This window comes from Dipodomys spectabilis, unplaced genomic scaffold, assembly GCF_019054845.1.
Source record: "Dipodomys spectabilis isolate Male_0828 unplaced genomic scaffold, ASM1905484v1 ptg000054l, whole genome shotgun sequence".
In the NCBI taxonomy this organism is placed as follows: Eukaryota; Metazoa; Chordata; class Mammalia; order Rodentia; family Heteromyidae; genus Dipodomys; species Dipodomys spectabilis.
In genome coordinates, this window is record NW_024870731.1 from 29556472 (window position 1) to 29570260 (window position 13789).

The following is a 13789-nucleotide window of genomic DNA, read 5'->3' on the forward strand; positions in this document are numbered from 1 at the left end:
ACAAATTCTTATCTCCAATTAACCAGCAAAAAGCTCTGAGCAAAAACAAGGAGGAGGAGGAGGATGGGGAGGGAAGAGAGAGGGAAGGAGAAGGAATGGCAGAAGGAGAGGGAGGAGAGAAGCGGAAGAAGGGGAGGAGAAGAGAGGTGAAGGAAGAATAAGAAGGAGAAGGAGGAGAAGGAGAAAAAGGAGGAGGAGGAAGAGGAAGAAGAGGAGGCAGAGGAGGAGGAGGGGGGCAATGGGGAAGAAGGAAAGAGGAGGAGGGGGGGGGAAGGGGAAGGCATGATACCCATTAAACCACTCCTCCAACCTGTTTTTTACTGGTCATTTTTAGGATAGGGTCTTGCCTGGGCATATGCCTGAGCCTTAATCCACCTATTTTAAGCTTCCCAAGGTGGCTGGGATGATAGGCATGCACAACTATACCCACCTTCCCTCTATGGAGATGGAGTCTCATGGACTTTTCTCGCCAGGGCTGCCCTGGATCCTTCCAATCTCAGCCTCCTACATAACTTGAGATGACAGGTGCACAATACTGCACCCAGCTATGGGTTGAGAAAAGAGGGTGTATGAATTTCTTTTCCCAGGCTGGCTTCAAATTATGTTCCCACCATTCTCAGCCTCCCAAGTAGTTAGGATTGCAGGTGTGAGCCACTGGTGCCTGGACAGTCTCAACGTTCTTACAATGGTCATTTCTCACTGTCTCGTCAGTTCTCCCATCAAAAGCCTTATTTACCTAGACTGCCAAAGACCAGTGTGGAATTGGAACTTCTTGAAGGAGCTTTTAAAAGCTACCCTTCTCAGAGAGCAAATCATTCTAAAATCAGTCCCTAAAAAAAGGGCGGGGAGGCGGGGGGGGGGAAACCGAAGGGAATTTTCTGTTATCCAAAACAGAGTTGAACTAAATGGATCGCTCCTTTAGTCATCAATTAAGGTCAGAGACACCGGGCAAGGTCAACACACCACAGCCCTGAGGGACACAGCTGCTGCCAGCCAGTGCTCCTCCTCTGTAAGGGCCCAGGAGCAAAGCTGGCCTGCTTCCAGGATTGTTTTTCCATCTGCTTCCTGTGCCAGCACCATGGGAAAGGAAATGCCACTTCATGCCCAGCTTTGATCTCCAAGGCCGCCCAGAGCCTCATAATGTGCTCGCCTTTGAGGCCTTTCCAAGCCCACCAGCTTAATTATTTGGAGACAGAGGCTGGGGCATCATTACTGAAATTAAGTGCTAAGAGACCTCTTTAAGTGTGGTGGAAAAAAGAAGAGGTGTGAATTTTTTTTCCTTTGAACAACATGTGCTCTTTCCAAATTTGCTTCATTCAGGGAATATACAGACGATATTGGCTGCCAATTTACTCCAGGGGTGCATTTGATTTTAAGTTTCACCCTTGTGACTAGGACATTTAAGCCAATTTTGTCACTTAGCAGTATTAGATAAAGATAATGACTGGCTCATGATGACAGCAGAAGGAATTCTACCTTCCATTTCAAGTTGTAAAGCACAACCAGCAAGCCGGTCTCAATTGCACCCTTTTAAAAATGGGTAAGAGGAGAGCCCTGATGGCTCACGATAGTAATTCTAGTCACTCAAGAGACTGAGATCTGAGGATCCCAATTCGAAGACAACCCAGGCAGGAATGTCTGTGAGACCAAAAAACAAAAAAAAGTACAAAAGTGGAGATATGGCTAACCTTGAGCCAAAAAGCTCAGGGACAGTACCTAGGCCCTGAGTTCGAGCCCCTGGACTGGCAAACAAACAACAACAACAAAAAAAAAAAAAAAAAACAGAAGAAGAAAAGACATAGCAGGGTGCTAGTAGCTCATACTGTAATCTTAGCTACTCAGAAGGCTGAGATTTGAAGGTTACCATTTGAAGGCAGCCCACACAGGAAAGTCTATGAGACTCTTATCTCTAAATAACCACCAAAAATCCAGAAATGGAGCTATGGATCAAGTGAGAGAGTGCTAGGCTTGAACAAAATTGCTCAGGGAGAGCATTCAAGACCCAGGATTGGCACAGGAAAAAAAAAAAGAAGAGAAAAGATATAAAACCCACCTTATATGGACAGTGTGCGTCCTCCTTGCAGACAGTGGCAATATGCCTGTTGTTGTGCAAGAAGAAGGGAATGTGCTCCTCGGGCAGGCGGACACTGGTGTAGTCGTACAGGGGCAGGCCTGGAAGGCTGTCACTCTGCAAATGAGCCTCATCCTGGCCACTCAGTAGGACTTCATGAAGTACTCCAAAGACAAGCAGCATTAACATAGCAACCTGCAATCTAGAGATGAAAACTTCTTTGTTAAGAAATGTCCTTCGTTAGGGGCACTGGGGCTCACACCTGTAACACTAGCAACTCAGGAGGATGAGATCTAAGGATCAAGGTTCAAAAGACACCTCAGGCAGGAAAAACCAACCCATGCATGAGATACTTATCTCCCATTAGCGACCAAAAAGGCAGAAGTAGAGTTAGCCTTGAGTCAAAAACACAAGAAACAATGCCTTTGCCCTGAGTTCAAGTCCTAGTACCACCACAAAAGAAAGAAAGGAAGAAAAGCAAGAAAGAAATTCCAAGCAGGAAACATAGCTATAGTATGTTTTGCCATAGCTTTCTACTAAATGTTTTTCTTTAGTCATTGTTCATAGTACACCTGTTGTGTTCCAGGCACTGTTAGGAGATAGCTATGCCTGGTGTCTGGGAGAGTAAAATATCCTACCCTGTAAATATTCCTTTGGTATATGTTGAGTTGGTTATTCATAGAAAACATAGACCTCTGCAGACACAGGGATGGCTCAGAAACTTGCACCTCTCTCCATTAGCAAACAGTGGGGCCAGGAATGGGCTTTTAGACTGGACATTCCCCTTGATGCCTAAGAAAAGTCTTTCCACCTAAAGAAATGGAGACTCTGACACCTGACCCTTTCCAAGATCACCACAAGTGGCTATTACCTAGATTTCATCTGCATATTAAGACAAGCCTTGCTTACACAGCACGTTCCCTCTCCCCACCAACTATTCACAGCCTCCACTACCTGCTTCACTTGAAACCCAAACCCTAGATTTTTTTTGGGGGGGGGTCTGGTCGTGGGGCCTGCACTCTCGGCCTGGGCGCTGTCCCTCAGCCCTTCAGCTCAAGGCTAGCGCTCTACCACTTGAGCCACAGTGCCACTTCCAGCTTTTTTTTTTCTGCTATGTGGTGCTAGGGAATCGAACCCAGGGCCTCATGCATGTAAGGCAAGTGCTCTACCACTGAGCCACCTTCCCAGCCCAAGCCTAGATCTTTTTGTTAAACTTTCCTCACTGTCTTGTCCATGCAGGAGTCTTTGACTAATTAGATTTACATGTTGGTTTTTATTTTCCTGTTTTCTGTTTATTATCAGTTTATTTCACAGGCTGGCATTACCAAATTTAGAAGCAAAAGAGTGAATGAAAAACTTCTCTGTGCAAGGGTAAACAAAACAAGAAAGAGCTTTGCTCTCAAGGAACTTATGACCTAGTATGAAAGACATAAGCAATCTAGCAAACAACTTCACATGATGATAACTGTAAAGCAAATAGTCCAGGAGCCAGTAGATTTTTTTTTTTCTGTAAAGAATAAAGTAAATGCATTTAGCTCTGCTGACTAGTGAATCTCTGTGGCAAACCACACACCACCTTTGTGGGAAAAGCAGCCACAGTTTAATGTAAAGCAATGAATGTGACTGTGTTCTAATAAAACTTTATTTATAAAGATGGAGATAAGGACTTGATATGACCCAGTTTGTCAATGACTGAAATAAAGTCAGGTAATATGAAAGACAACATAGCTTGCCAAGTTAAGAACACAAACTTTGAAGCTCAGTCACTGGGGTGGTTTAAACTTTCTATAGGACACTTTAACTTCCTACTTGTAAAACAGAAATAACAATAAGCCTCCCTCAGGGGCTTATGAGTTAATAACAGGTAAAGTGTTTATCTAGCACACAGAAAGTGCTATGGCAGTGTTTATTAAAGAACTGTTTAATGCCATTTGGAGCTGAGGGGGGTGGATTGTTAAATATCATCTGAGCTGAGACCTTACTATGAGGAAGGAATTTACACCAGCAAGGGAGAAAAAAAGGTTCTATTACTCTGAGCAAGTGCATATCTGCTGAATAAAAAGTGATAAGAACCATGGCAGGCAAGGTGGCACATGACTGTAAGCCCAGCACTTAGAGAGGCTGAAAGAGGAGGATTGCAAATTTGAAGGGGCTAACATAGGAAGTGCCAGGCCAGCTTGATCTACACAGTAAGACCTTGTCTCTGAAAATCAAAACCATCATCATTACAAATCATAGATGATCTATGTGCTCTAATTACAAGTATAGCAATGAAGGTGTAATCATGACCTCAGCTCATTCCAGGAGATAGTTATAACCTGTGGTATTTTCTATGGTTACATACTGCATTTCTAACTCAATCAGAAAGAGTCAAATATCTTGGGACAAATTCTCCTTCATGTCTCTGACAATAATCATGTCATTCTCAGTTTCCCTTTATTGGTATCAGAGCTGTTTTGAGGTTTTTGCTTTCGGTTGCTCTTTCCACCAGATGACACACATTGGCTGTTTCCCAGTAAGATCTTTCATTTTCCTGGGATAATAAAGATCAATACAACTTTCAAAATCAGTCTTTACTGACTACAGACTTGCATAGTTGTACACACTTGTAATCCCAACCACTTAGAGAGGGAAGCAGGAAGATGGTAAACCTGAGGCCAGTCCTTGCAAAGATAATAAAAAAATAATAATAATAATGTGATAGAGCTGAGAGTTTAGTTCAAATGATAAGAGCACTTGTCCAGCATGTATAAAGCCTTGGGTTCAATCACTAGTACTGGGGAAAGAGAGACACTGCTATGTTCAACAAACCCACAGTTTCAAGGCCACGAGATCATACTGAGCAGTGGGAGCACCAAAATGAAATTCTTTCCCCCTGTAGAGCAGTACATTTAGAGATTTTTCCATTTAGGCAGTCCTGTTGTAAATCTGATCTCAACGGATCTTTTCAGTTGGAACTTTCATCACACAGCGAATTAACAGCAACTTAATAAAGTTTAAAAATACAAATAAATAGCAACAATGATTCTATTTACAGTGGAATTTTTTTACCTGTATTCCTCAGAATCACTCTGAAGCTGTTGAGGTTTCAAGTGTTTAAAACCTGTCAGAAAAGAACACACAGCATCTTTAAAAGCATGCTCAAATAGATTTCCTCAGACAGGGGGTGTTTTGATTTCAAGGAACTACTGAGAGAAAATAATTTAATGAGAAAAGCCCTAACCTTGAGACCTGGCAGCTCAGCCTGCTCTTTCTTTTCTTAAGGAAAACAAAATTACAGGCATCGTACTAAACATCTAATCCAACAGACCAGATTCTAAGGGTGGGCAGGAAAGAGGTAGTCCACTTTTACAGAGTCATTAGCAGGCTAGGCCAACAGGAAATCTGGCAGCAAAAGCATTCCTGGGAGCAAATTGTGTTCCTGGTTCTCACTGCAGTAATCCTGCAGGGAATGTCAGGGCTCCCTGCAAAAGCCAGCCCTGGGTTCACAGACAGGCCATCCTATCCGTTTGGGTCATAAAGTTATTGTTAGGGTCCAAGAACTGAACTTCAGTCACCCAAGTCCATTGTCCTTCAGAGAGCTCTGGTCATGGCTAAACTCACCCATCCACAGATGCAACAGTTCAGCATGGGGTAAATAAAATATGTGAAGAGGCAGATCAGCAAGAAACCTGGCTAGAGAGAGAAAGGCAGGTACCCACTTGCTTAAGCTGGACGGGGGTGTTGTCTGCTGGAGCATGAAAGTACAGCCTGGGGCCTGGGGTTGGGTCTGTAGCTGCTCCAGGAGATGGAAGCTTTTCCAACAGATGCTACTTTTTTCCTTCTGCACAGGTGGGCGCCCTCCACTCCAGTACCACTTGATTGGATTTCCACAGGCCTAGGATGAGGGGAGCAAAGCAAAACATAGTTTGACAGGTGAAAGCGGGGTTGACAGGACTCACGATGAGCGCTTCCGGCCAGGAGTTTTGGAAATATTGAAAGGAGGAAGTAGATCGAGGAAGACAAATGCTTGGGAAGGCGGGGCGAGGGGTAGGGGTGGGGGGAGGTCCCCAGCTGGTGGCTCATGCCTGTAATCTCAGCAAGAGGCTGAGATCTGAGGATCAAGATTGGAAGCCAATCTGGGCAGGAAAAGTCTGTGAGACTCTTACCTCCAATTAACCAGCCAAAATTAACCAAACACAAACAAAAGAGAAAAAATAATAACCAAGAACAGAAGAGGAGCTGTGGCTCAAGTACTAGAACGCCAGCCTGGAGCTGGAAAAGGCTGAGGGGCAGCATGTTGGCCCTGAGTTCAAGCGCCAGTGTAAGCATAAAAAGGAAGGGAAAGGAAAGGGAAACTAAGCAAGAGTGCAGGGTCTTGAGTTCAAACCCCGGTACTGGCATGCAGGCACACACGTGTGCGCGCACCCACACGCACACGCGCGCGCGCGCGCATCTGAAAGTCCCTGACTCCTAAATGGATACCACCAACTTGTAATCACCAAGTCCCGGTGGACACAAGGCCGGCCTCGGTGCCCCATAGCGTCCCCGGTGTGGCTAGGATGCCGCACGCGGGTCCCCCAGCCCAGCAAGGCCTCACTCAGGGCAGCCAGGAGTGGGGGACCCCCCCCCCCCGGAGGCGCGCGCACCCCGGCTCCCAGGTGCGCCCAGGAGGCCGCGGCCCGGGGCTCAGCATGCTCCCCGCGCGCGGCGGGACCCCGGGACCCGCGCCCGGCTGCAGACGCCAGGACTGGCCGGGCGCTCGCTCGCTCGCTCGGGAGAACTCTTCTCGGAAGCGGATGCGCGAGCGGAGACCCGGGGCCGAGCGGCCGCAGCGGCCGGGGTTCGGGGGAGTGAGCGAACCGGGCGCCGTGGGCGCGGGAAGGGGAGCGCGGGGCGAGGCCCACCTGGAGCCCGGCTGCCGAAGAGGACGACGAGACGGCGGCTCCCGAGCTGGAATCGTCACAACCGGCTGCTGGAGCTCACCGGAAACCTCCGGCGCCAGCCGGCCCAGGGGGCGCCAGGGAGCAGCCGAGACACCTTAGCCGCGGGCTCAGGGCCGTGCGAGGCCCGCGGGGCCGGGACTCCGGACGCGCGCCCGGCCCAGCGCCCCGAGCTCCGCGGGACCCCGCCAGCTCCCTCCCGCCCCGCCTCCGCGGACACAGCCCGGGACCCCTCGCGCGGCCGCAGCCGCAGAGCCCTCGGCAACCTCGCCGCCCCGGGATCCCTGGAGAAAGAAAGCCACGGGGCCCAAAACCTGTGTGCTCTGCCCTGCCTGGAACACCGCCAGAACCTTGTTTTCGTTTTCATTTGGGGCAGGAGTTCCAGCTCTAAGTTGCAAAAATCAAGACTGGACACAGTTTACCTATCTATCTATCTATCTATCTATCTATCTATCTATCTATCTATCTATCTATCTATCTATCTATCTATCTATCTATCCTATACATATATTATATATACATACATATGTGTCTATCCATAATACATATATTAATACAATATGTGTGTATATATGGTATTGTGTATATAATGGTATTATTAATCCATGTATTCTTTAAAAAGAAGGGCCAGTTACTGTTGCTCTATTATTATACATTGCCTATTCCATACTAATAAGGGTAGGTAATTTGTTTTGATACTGACGATTGGAACCCAGGGCCTTAAGAGCTACACCCCTAGGCCAGCAGAGCAATTTCAAAAAGTGCTTACTTGGCTTCTCTTATTTTTGTCGTGCACAGGAAATGCAGCTTTCCTGTTCATGTAAAATACTGTAATCTTTTAAAGGGAATTTTTAAGCAAGCTGGTTTTGCACTGTAAACATACAAAGGAGAAAGGTTTCTAAAAATAAATTAGCCCACTTGCAAAGACATACAAACCAATCAAATACAAACCCAGGCTGGAACTCGGCCTGGGCGCTGTTCCTGTGCTCTTCAGCTCAAGGCTAGCGCTCTACCACTTGAGCCACAGCAGTACCACTTCCGATTTTCTGGTGGGTTATTGAAGACAAGAGTCTCACGGACTTTCCTGCCTGTGCTGGCTTTGAACAAGGATCCTCAGATCTCAGCTAGGATTATAGGCGTTAGCCACCTGCACCTGCTGCAATTTTAAGTCTACATTTTGTGTGGTTATTGAGACAGGAAATAAGATAATGGGATTTTAAGAATATGGCTACATTACTACACAGACATTCTCAACCCTGAATTTCCACCAAAACATCCTTGTTGCAATTTAATTATAACTGTCTTCAAATTGACAGTAACATATACTCAATTGTCTACCATAGGACACTGATTGAATAAACTATGTTGTGTCATCAGCTGTTACTGTAACAATTACCTGAGACAATCCACTTAAAGAGAAGAAAAAGTTGAACCAGGTGCTGGTGTCTCCTAGTTATCAGAAGGCTGAGGTCTGAGGATGAAGGTTCAAAGCCAAGGTCTGGCAGGAAAATCTGTGAGAGTCTTATCTCCAAATTAACCACAAAAAAAGGCAGAAGTGGAGCTGTGGCTCAAATGTTAGAGTACTAGCCTTGAGCACAAAAGCTCAAGGGCAGCACCCAGGACCTGAGTTCAAGCCCAGGACAGGTGAGTGTGCATGTACCCACATGCATGTATATGTGCACATGTGCGCATGCACACACATACACACAGAGAGAACACACAGAGAGAGACAGAAAGAGACAGAGGAGGGGGAGACGAAGAAATAAAAAGGTATTTTGGAGATTTCTGGCTATAGCTTGTGATGAAGCAGCTCACCATGATGGGAAATTTATGGTAAAGCAAAACCACTCACCATCCCGTGGTTAAGGAGTCAACAGGGAAGGAGCTGGGGGACCACTGTCCCCTAAAAGACATACTACCAAAGAGCTGAAGACTTCTCACTAGGCCCCACCTCTTCATTTCTACCATCTTCCCATTGTACCAAAGGCTGGAGACCAAGCCTGTGATACCAGGACCTTAGGTGACCTTCCAGAACCAAACCATTGCACATAGCAATTCCACACAATGGAGAACCATGCAGGCTTTAAAAGGAATCAGGGATAACCTGCACTACATTATAACCACGTAAACAAAAAGGAGTTTCCTTCCACCTGGATTGTTGCTGTGCCAATGGTTGGTTGGTGTGTTCAATCAAGAAAGGAAACACACAAGTAAGGTACAAATAGGACATTAGCCCCAACTACTGAACCCTTGAAGATTAATATTTGTACAATCATAATACTGTTCCTTTCTTCTTGTATGTTCAAAATTTTTTATAATCAGAACTTTTTAATTCTTTATTTAAAAAGTGGCCAGGTAGGTGCCAGTGGCTCACACATATAATCAATCCTAGCTACTCGAGAGGCTGAGATCAGGAAGATCCCAGTTGAAAGAAGCCAGGGCAAAAAACTTTGCTAGATTTTTACCTCCAAAATAACAAGTAATAAAGGCAGGCTGGAGGCAAGCTAAAGTGGTAGTCCCAACTGAGCAATGAGTTCAAACCCCAGTAATCTCCCCTTCCAATAAAAAGGCAACAAAAGGATTAACTTTAAAACATTAAAGTGGAGCATACAATTCCTTTTCTACCAATTCTTGTGATTTTGCTTTGCTGGAAGCCAGGGCCATGCACTCAAGGCAAGTGCTCTACCACTGACCTACATCCCCAATCCCTGAATTCTTTTTATTAGAATAAGGACACACATCATTTGTTACCTAACATCCCTCCTGAATCCTAGGTCACAACTCCAGTGTCTCACACAGTATCTCTGCAGCAAAATGCATGGGTATGCACCCTGAGTAAAACGATAAACAGCCTCAATTCCATGCACATCAGGCACTACCATCTAAGTGGACGTGACAGCAAATAGGAAAATATATGGCTTTAAGAAGCATGGACAAAGGGATTATGATCCTGATCCTATGTAAGTGAATTCCCTACAAAGTGCCTGGGACAAGGTTGTTTGTATTATTGATGCAACCACAGACTTCTGAACATTATTTTCAAAAATCAAGATTGCAATTTTGAATAGACAATTGGCCCAACATACAAACTAAAAAGAGTAAGTCTATCTTCTGCACTGCCCATCACTACCAGGAAAAGCAAGAACCTTTGATTTTAAACAGAAAAACTTCTCATTGCCTCTGTATTATTTAAGCCTTAAATATTTCAACTTGGCATAGTTGGGAGTGGGACATTCCAGACGGTGATACAGGTAAACTTTATCACAAATGTGGACTACTGAAGCATTTCAAGTTGTTTAAAAGAAAACTGAAGTTTTTTTTTTTTTAATCCATTCTTTTTTATAAGAAGATCTTGATTTCCTAACAGGCATTCCTATGTATAAAGGCAAGAGCTTAATGTAATTTCAGGGATCAAAGTTATAGAGCTCAATACAAGCAATATGAACTGAGGATGAGAGGATAAGTTATGTTACCCTTTGAACACAGCAGGCGGGGGATCGAAGGGGAAGACACATGATCTACATGGTAATTACCAGTAAAGTAAGTAAATTCTTAGAACTAGGTTTTCCAAAAGCCTATGTTTATTAGAAAAACTAGGCCTAATTCTAACTCTTAGTAACTCAGAAAATTTTGTTTTGTCTTCATTTTCTTAAAACTATCAATTCCAAAGTTATAGAAGTTATATGACTTTCATATAACAATACTATCATGGGGGGCAGCACACACTTGGACTCTGGTACCCGGGGCTTGAACTTGGAAACTGGGTACTATCTTTAGCTTTTTTTGCTCAAAGCTGGTTTTCTGCCACCTGAGCCACAGTTTCATTTATGGCTCTTTGGTGGTTAATTGGAGATTAGAGCCTTATGTACTTTGCTGCTCAGGTTGGCTTTGAACCATAATCCTGGATCTCGGCTTCCTAAGTAGCTAGCATTATAGACATGAGCCACCAGATGCCCTGCTAACAATATTCTTCACTCACTGGTATTCACCCTCTAAAATGGTGTCAAGATGAAATACATGACTATTATTTTCTTTTTCGAGTCCGGTCGTGGGGTCTGAACTCTGGGCCTGGGCGCTGTCCCTCAGCTCTTCAGCTCAAGGCTAGCGCTCTACCACTTGAGCCACAGAGCTACTTCCGGCTTTTTTGCTTATGTGGTGCTGAGGAATCGAACCCCAGGGCCTCATGCATGCAAGGCAAGCGCTCTACCATTGAGCCACCTTCCCAGCCATGACTATTATTTTCAAACCTTTATTAAGATCAGGTTCATGCTTATTTACAAGAGCTTTCATTTAGAATTAAAATATCAATCTGTAATTTAAATCATTCTTTTAGCCCTTTACAAAATATATAAAGATTGTAGAGGTTAAAACTGACCTATAATAGGAGACATTGAATCAGCTTTTGTGAAAATGTTAACAGCAGAACATATATACAATGCCAACCAAATAGTCAAACAAGATAAAACATTTATGGTCAATTGCTTCTTTTTCTGGTGTATATATTCTGAGTACTACAAATCCTATGCTTATTAATAAGCATTCAAATAAAAATGACGAGGGCTCATGAGATAAAAGCTTTCCTGAACAATCTTTATTTACTTGTCTGCAAAACCTTGTGTTTTCCTACATTAAAAATTACCTATATTTAGAATACTTTAAATCACAATATGAATACATCTGGTACATTCTTCACACTAAACATGGTGCTAAAAATCTTGAAAAAACGGGGCAAAGAAATGGCAGTGTCAGTTTAGCTTTCCAGAAGATTGATTGAAGGGGACTCTTCAATCTGTGCTATTACTCATGCTGCTTTTACTCTTTTATAAAATAATCTAATACTGGGCATGGTAGTCCATGCCTATAGTACTTGTTTCTCAGAGTTTGAGCTTGGGAGGGTTATGGTTTTGAAGCCAGCCCAGGCAAGGAAGTTTATTAGACCCCATCTCAGCAGAAAAAAACTGAGAATGGTCGTACATGACTAGCACCCTACCTACAGTAGGAAGCATAAATAGGAGGGCTGCAGTCCAGGCCAGCCTGAGAGGGGGAGGGAGGAAGGGGTGAAACTTTATGACAAATACATCTAACAGCAAACTATTTTTAACCCATTAAAATGAGTATTACTTTACTACAATATGAATAGAGACGTTTCCATGACAAGTAGTTAAAACACAGCAATCAATATTGAATACATATTCTGCCATTTCATTGGAGTTATACAAGAAATTGACTCGTCATATCTTTTCAATTTAGAAATGTACTGACAGATCTAAGTATACAATAATCAAAATAAAATCTATGTGAACATCAGCTACAAGCTATAATTTGTATATAATGCATATTAAGTAGTAATATGCAACCAACAGGAGGCTTAAGTACCTGTTTGTCATTCCCAAATTAAATTTAAAACACTATAAATTTTAAGTGAAATAATTTCAATGATTTTAATAAGGATTAAAGAAAAATATTTAATATGATAAAACTGATATGTATAGAAAAGAATTTAGACCATCTTTTCTCTGCAACTAGTTTATTTTTAAACTAACAGATGTTTTAAAGGACTATTTTATAATTCCTAAACACCTAGTTTCAAAACTTAATCAGAATTTTGAAATTTAAGTTTCCTATATTTTATAACTCTAACATTTATTGCTATTAGTCTTAGTCTTTCCCCTGAATATTTTTTGAAAAAACTGACAAACTCATACTGCTTTCAAACCACTAAAATGTAGGAAATTAATTTTATGAATGTGACTTTTTTGATATTTCTTAGTGCTATAAATCAGAGTGCCAAGGACAGAAATTCTATCTGGAATACAAAAAGAACAAAAATAAGGGCTGCGAAGGTGGCTCAGTGATAGAGTGCTTGTCTTGCATGCATGAGCCCCTGGGTTCGATTCCTCAGCACCACGTAAGCAGGAAAAAAAAAAAAAAAGCCGGAAGTGGCACTGTGGCTCAAGTGGTAGAGTGCTAGCCTTGAGCTGAAGAGCTGAGGGACAGTGCCCAGGCGCAGAGTTCAGGCCCCATGACTGGACCCAAAAAAAACAAAAAAAAGAACAAAAACAAGATCACTTGAATTATTCTGAAAAGCTCTCCAACAAGCTTACTTGTGGCTGTATATTGGATTACAAATGTTTTAAATTGGGCTGGGAAGGTGGCTCAGTGGTAGAGTACTTGCCTTGCATGCATGAGGCCCTGGATTCAATTCCTCAGCACCACATAAGCAAAAAGAAAAAAGCCGGAAGTGGCGCTGTGGCTCAAGTGGTAGAGCGCTAGCCTTGAACTGAAGAGCTGAGGGACAGCGCCCAGGCCCAGAGTTCAGGCCCCACAACCAGACCCCCCAAAAAAAACAAAAACAAAAACAAAAAACCAACAACAACAAAAAACAAATGTTTTAAATTTAACTAAAAATTAAAGATTTTGAAAGTAGAGTAAAATCCCACCTTATCAATAGAAGGCATGTTCCCAGATACTCAGTGAAACCATACAGAGGACCATGATGCTCATGTTCCACAGAAACTTCCTCCTTTTCTCACTTAATGGAAGTGCTGCCTGCCTTCCCCTCTGCATCTCTGCTTTGGGGCCATGTAGTAAAGGGTTCCTAGATACAGTTCTGCGGTGCTGTGAGGCCACTAAGTGACTAACCCAAGGGTGTACGAATGCGTTTAAATTTAGGTTTCCCAAGTATTTTTGTATTGTAGTTCCTGTGGGTTGATACCACAGATAAGGAGGAACTACAATAAACGAGTATTAAAATATTTTGCAGGTGTAAAATTCAACCCAGGTAACTTTTGAACAA

At 43.5% G+C, this 13789-nt stretch overlaps 1 protein-coding gene across 3 annotated transcripts in view; it reads right to left on the reverse strand.

Moving 5' to 3' along the window:
- Eogt (EGF domain specific O-linked N-acetylglucosamine transferase) overlaps positions 1–7002 on the reverse strand; it is a 36074-nt gene extending 29072 nt beyond the window's left edge. For 2 of the 3 annotated variants that reach the window (XM_042679943.1, XM_042679941.1), the window contains exons 1-4: positions 6958–7002; positions 5773–5948; positions 5123–5174; positions 2054–2273 (exon numbers count right to left, since the gene is read on the reverse strand). In XM_042679943.1, coding sequence (XP_042535877.1) covers positions 2054–2260 — 207 coding nt within the window. In that variant the 5' untranslated portion in view covers positions 2261–2273; positions 5123–5174; positions 5773–5948; positions 6958–7002. Of the gene's footprint in view, positions 1–2053; positions 2274–5122; positions 5175–5772; positions 5949–6699; positions 6762–6957 lie in introns of those variants that run through there. The other variant, XM_042679942.1, reaches the window with a different exon arrangement.
- Positions 7003–13789: the final 6787 nt, after the last annotated feature.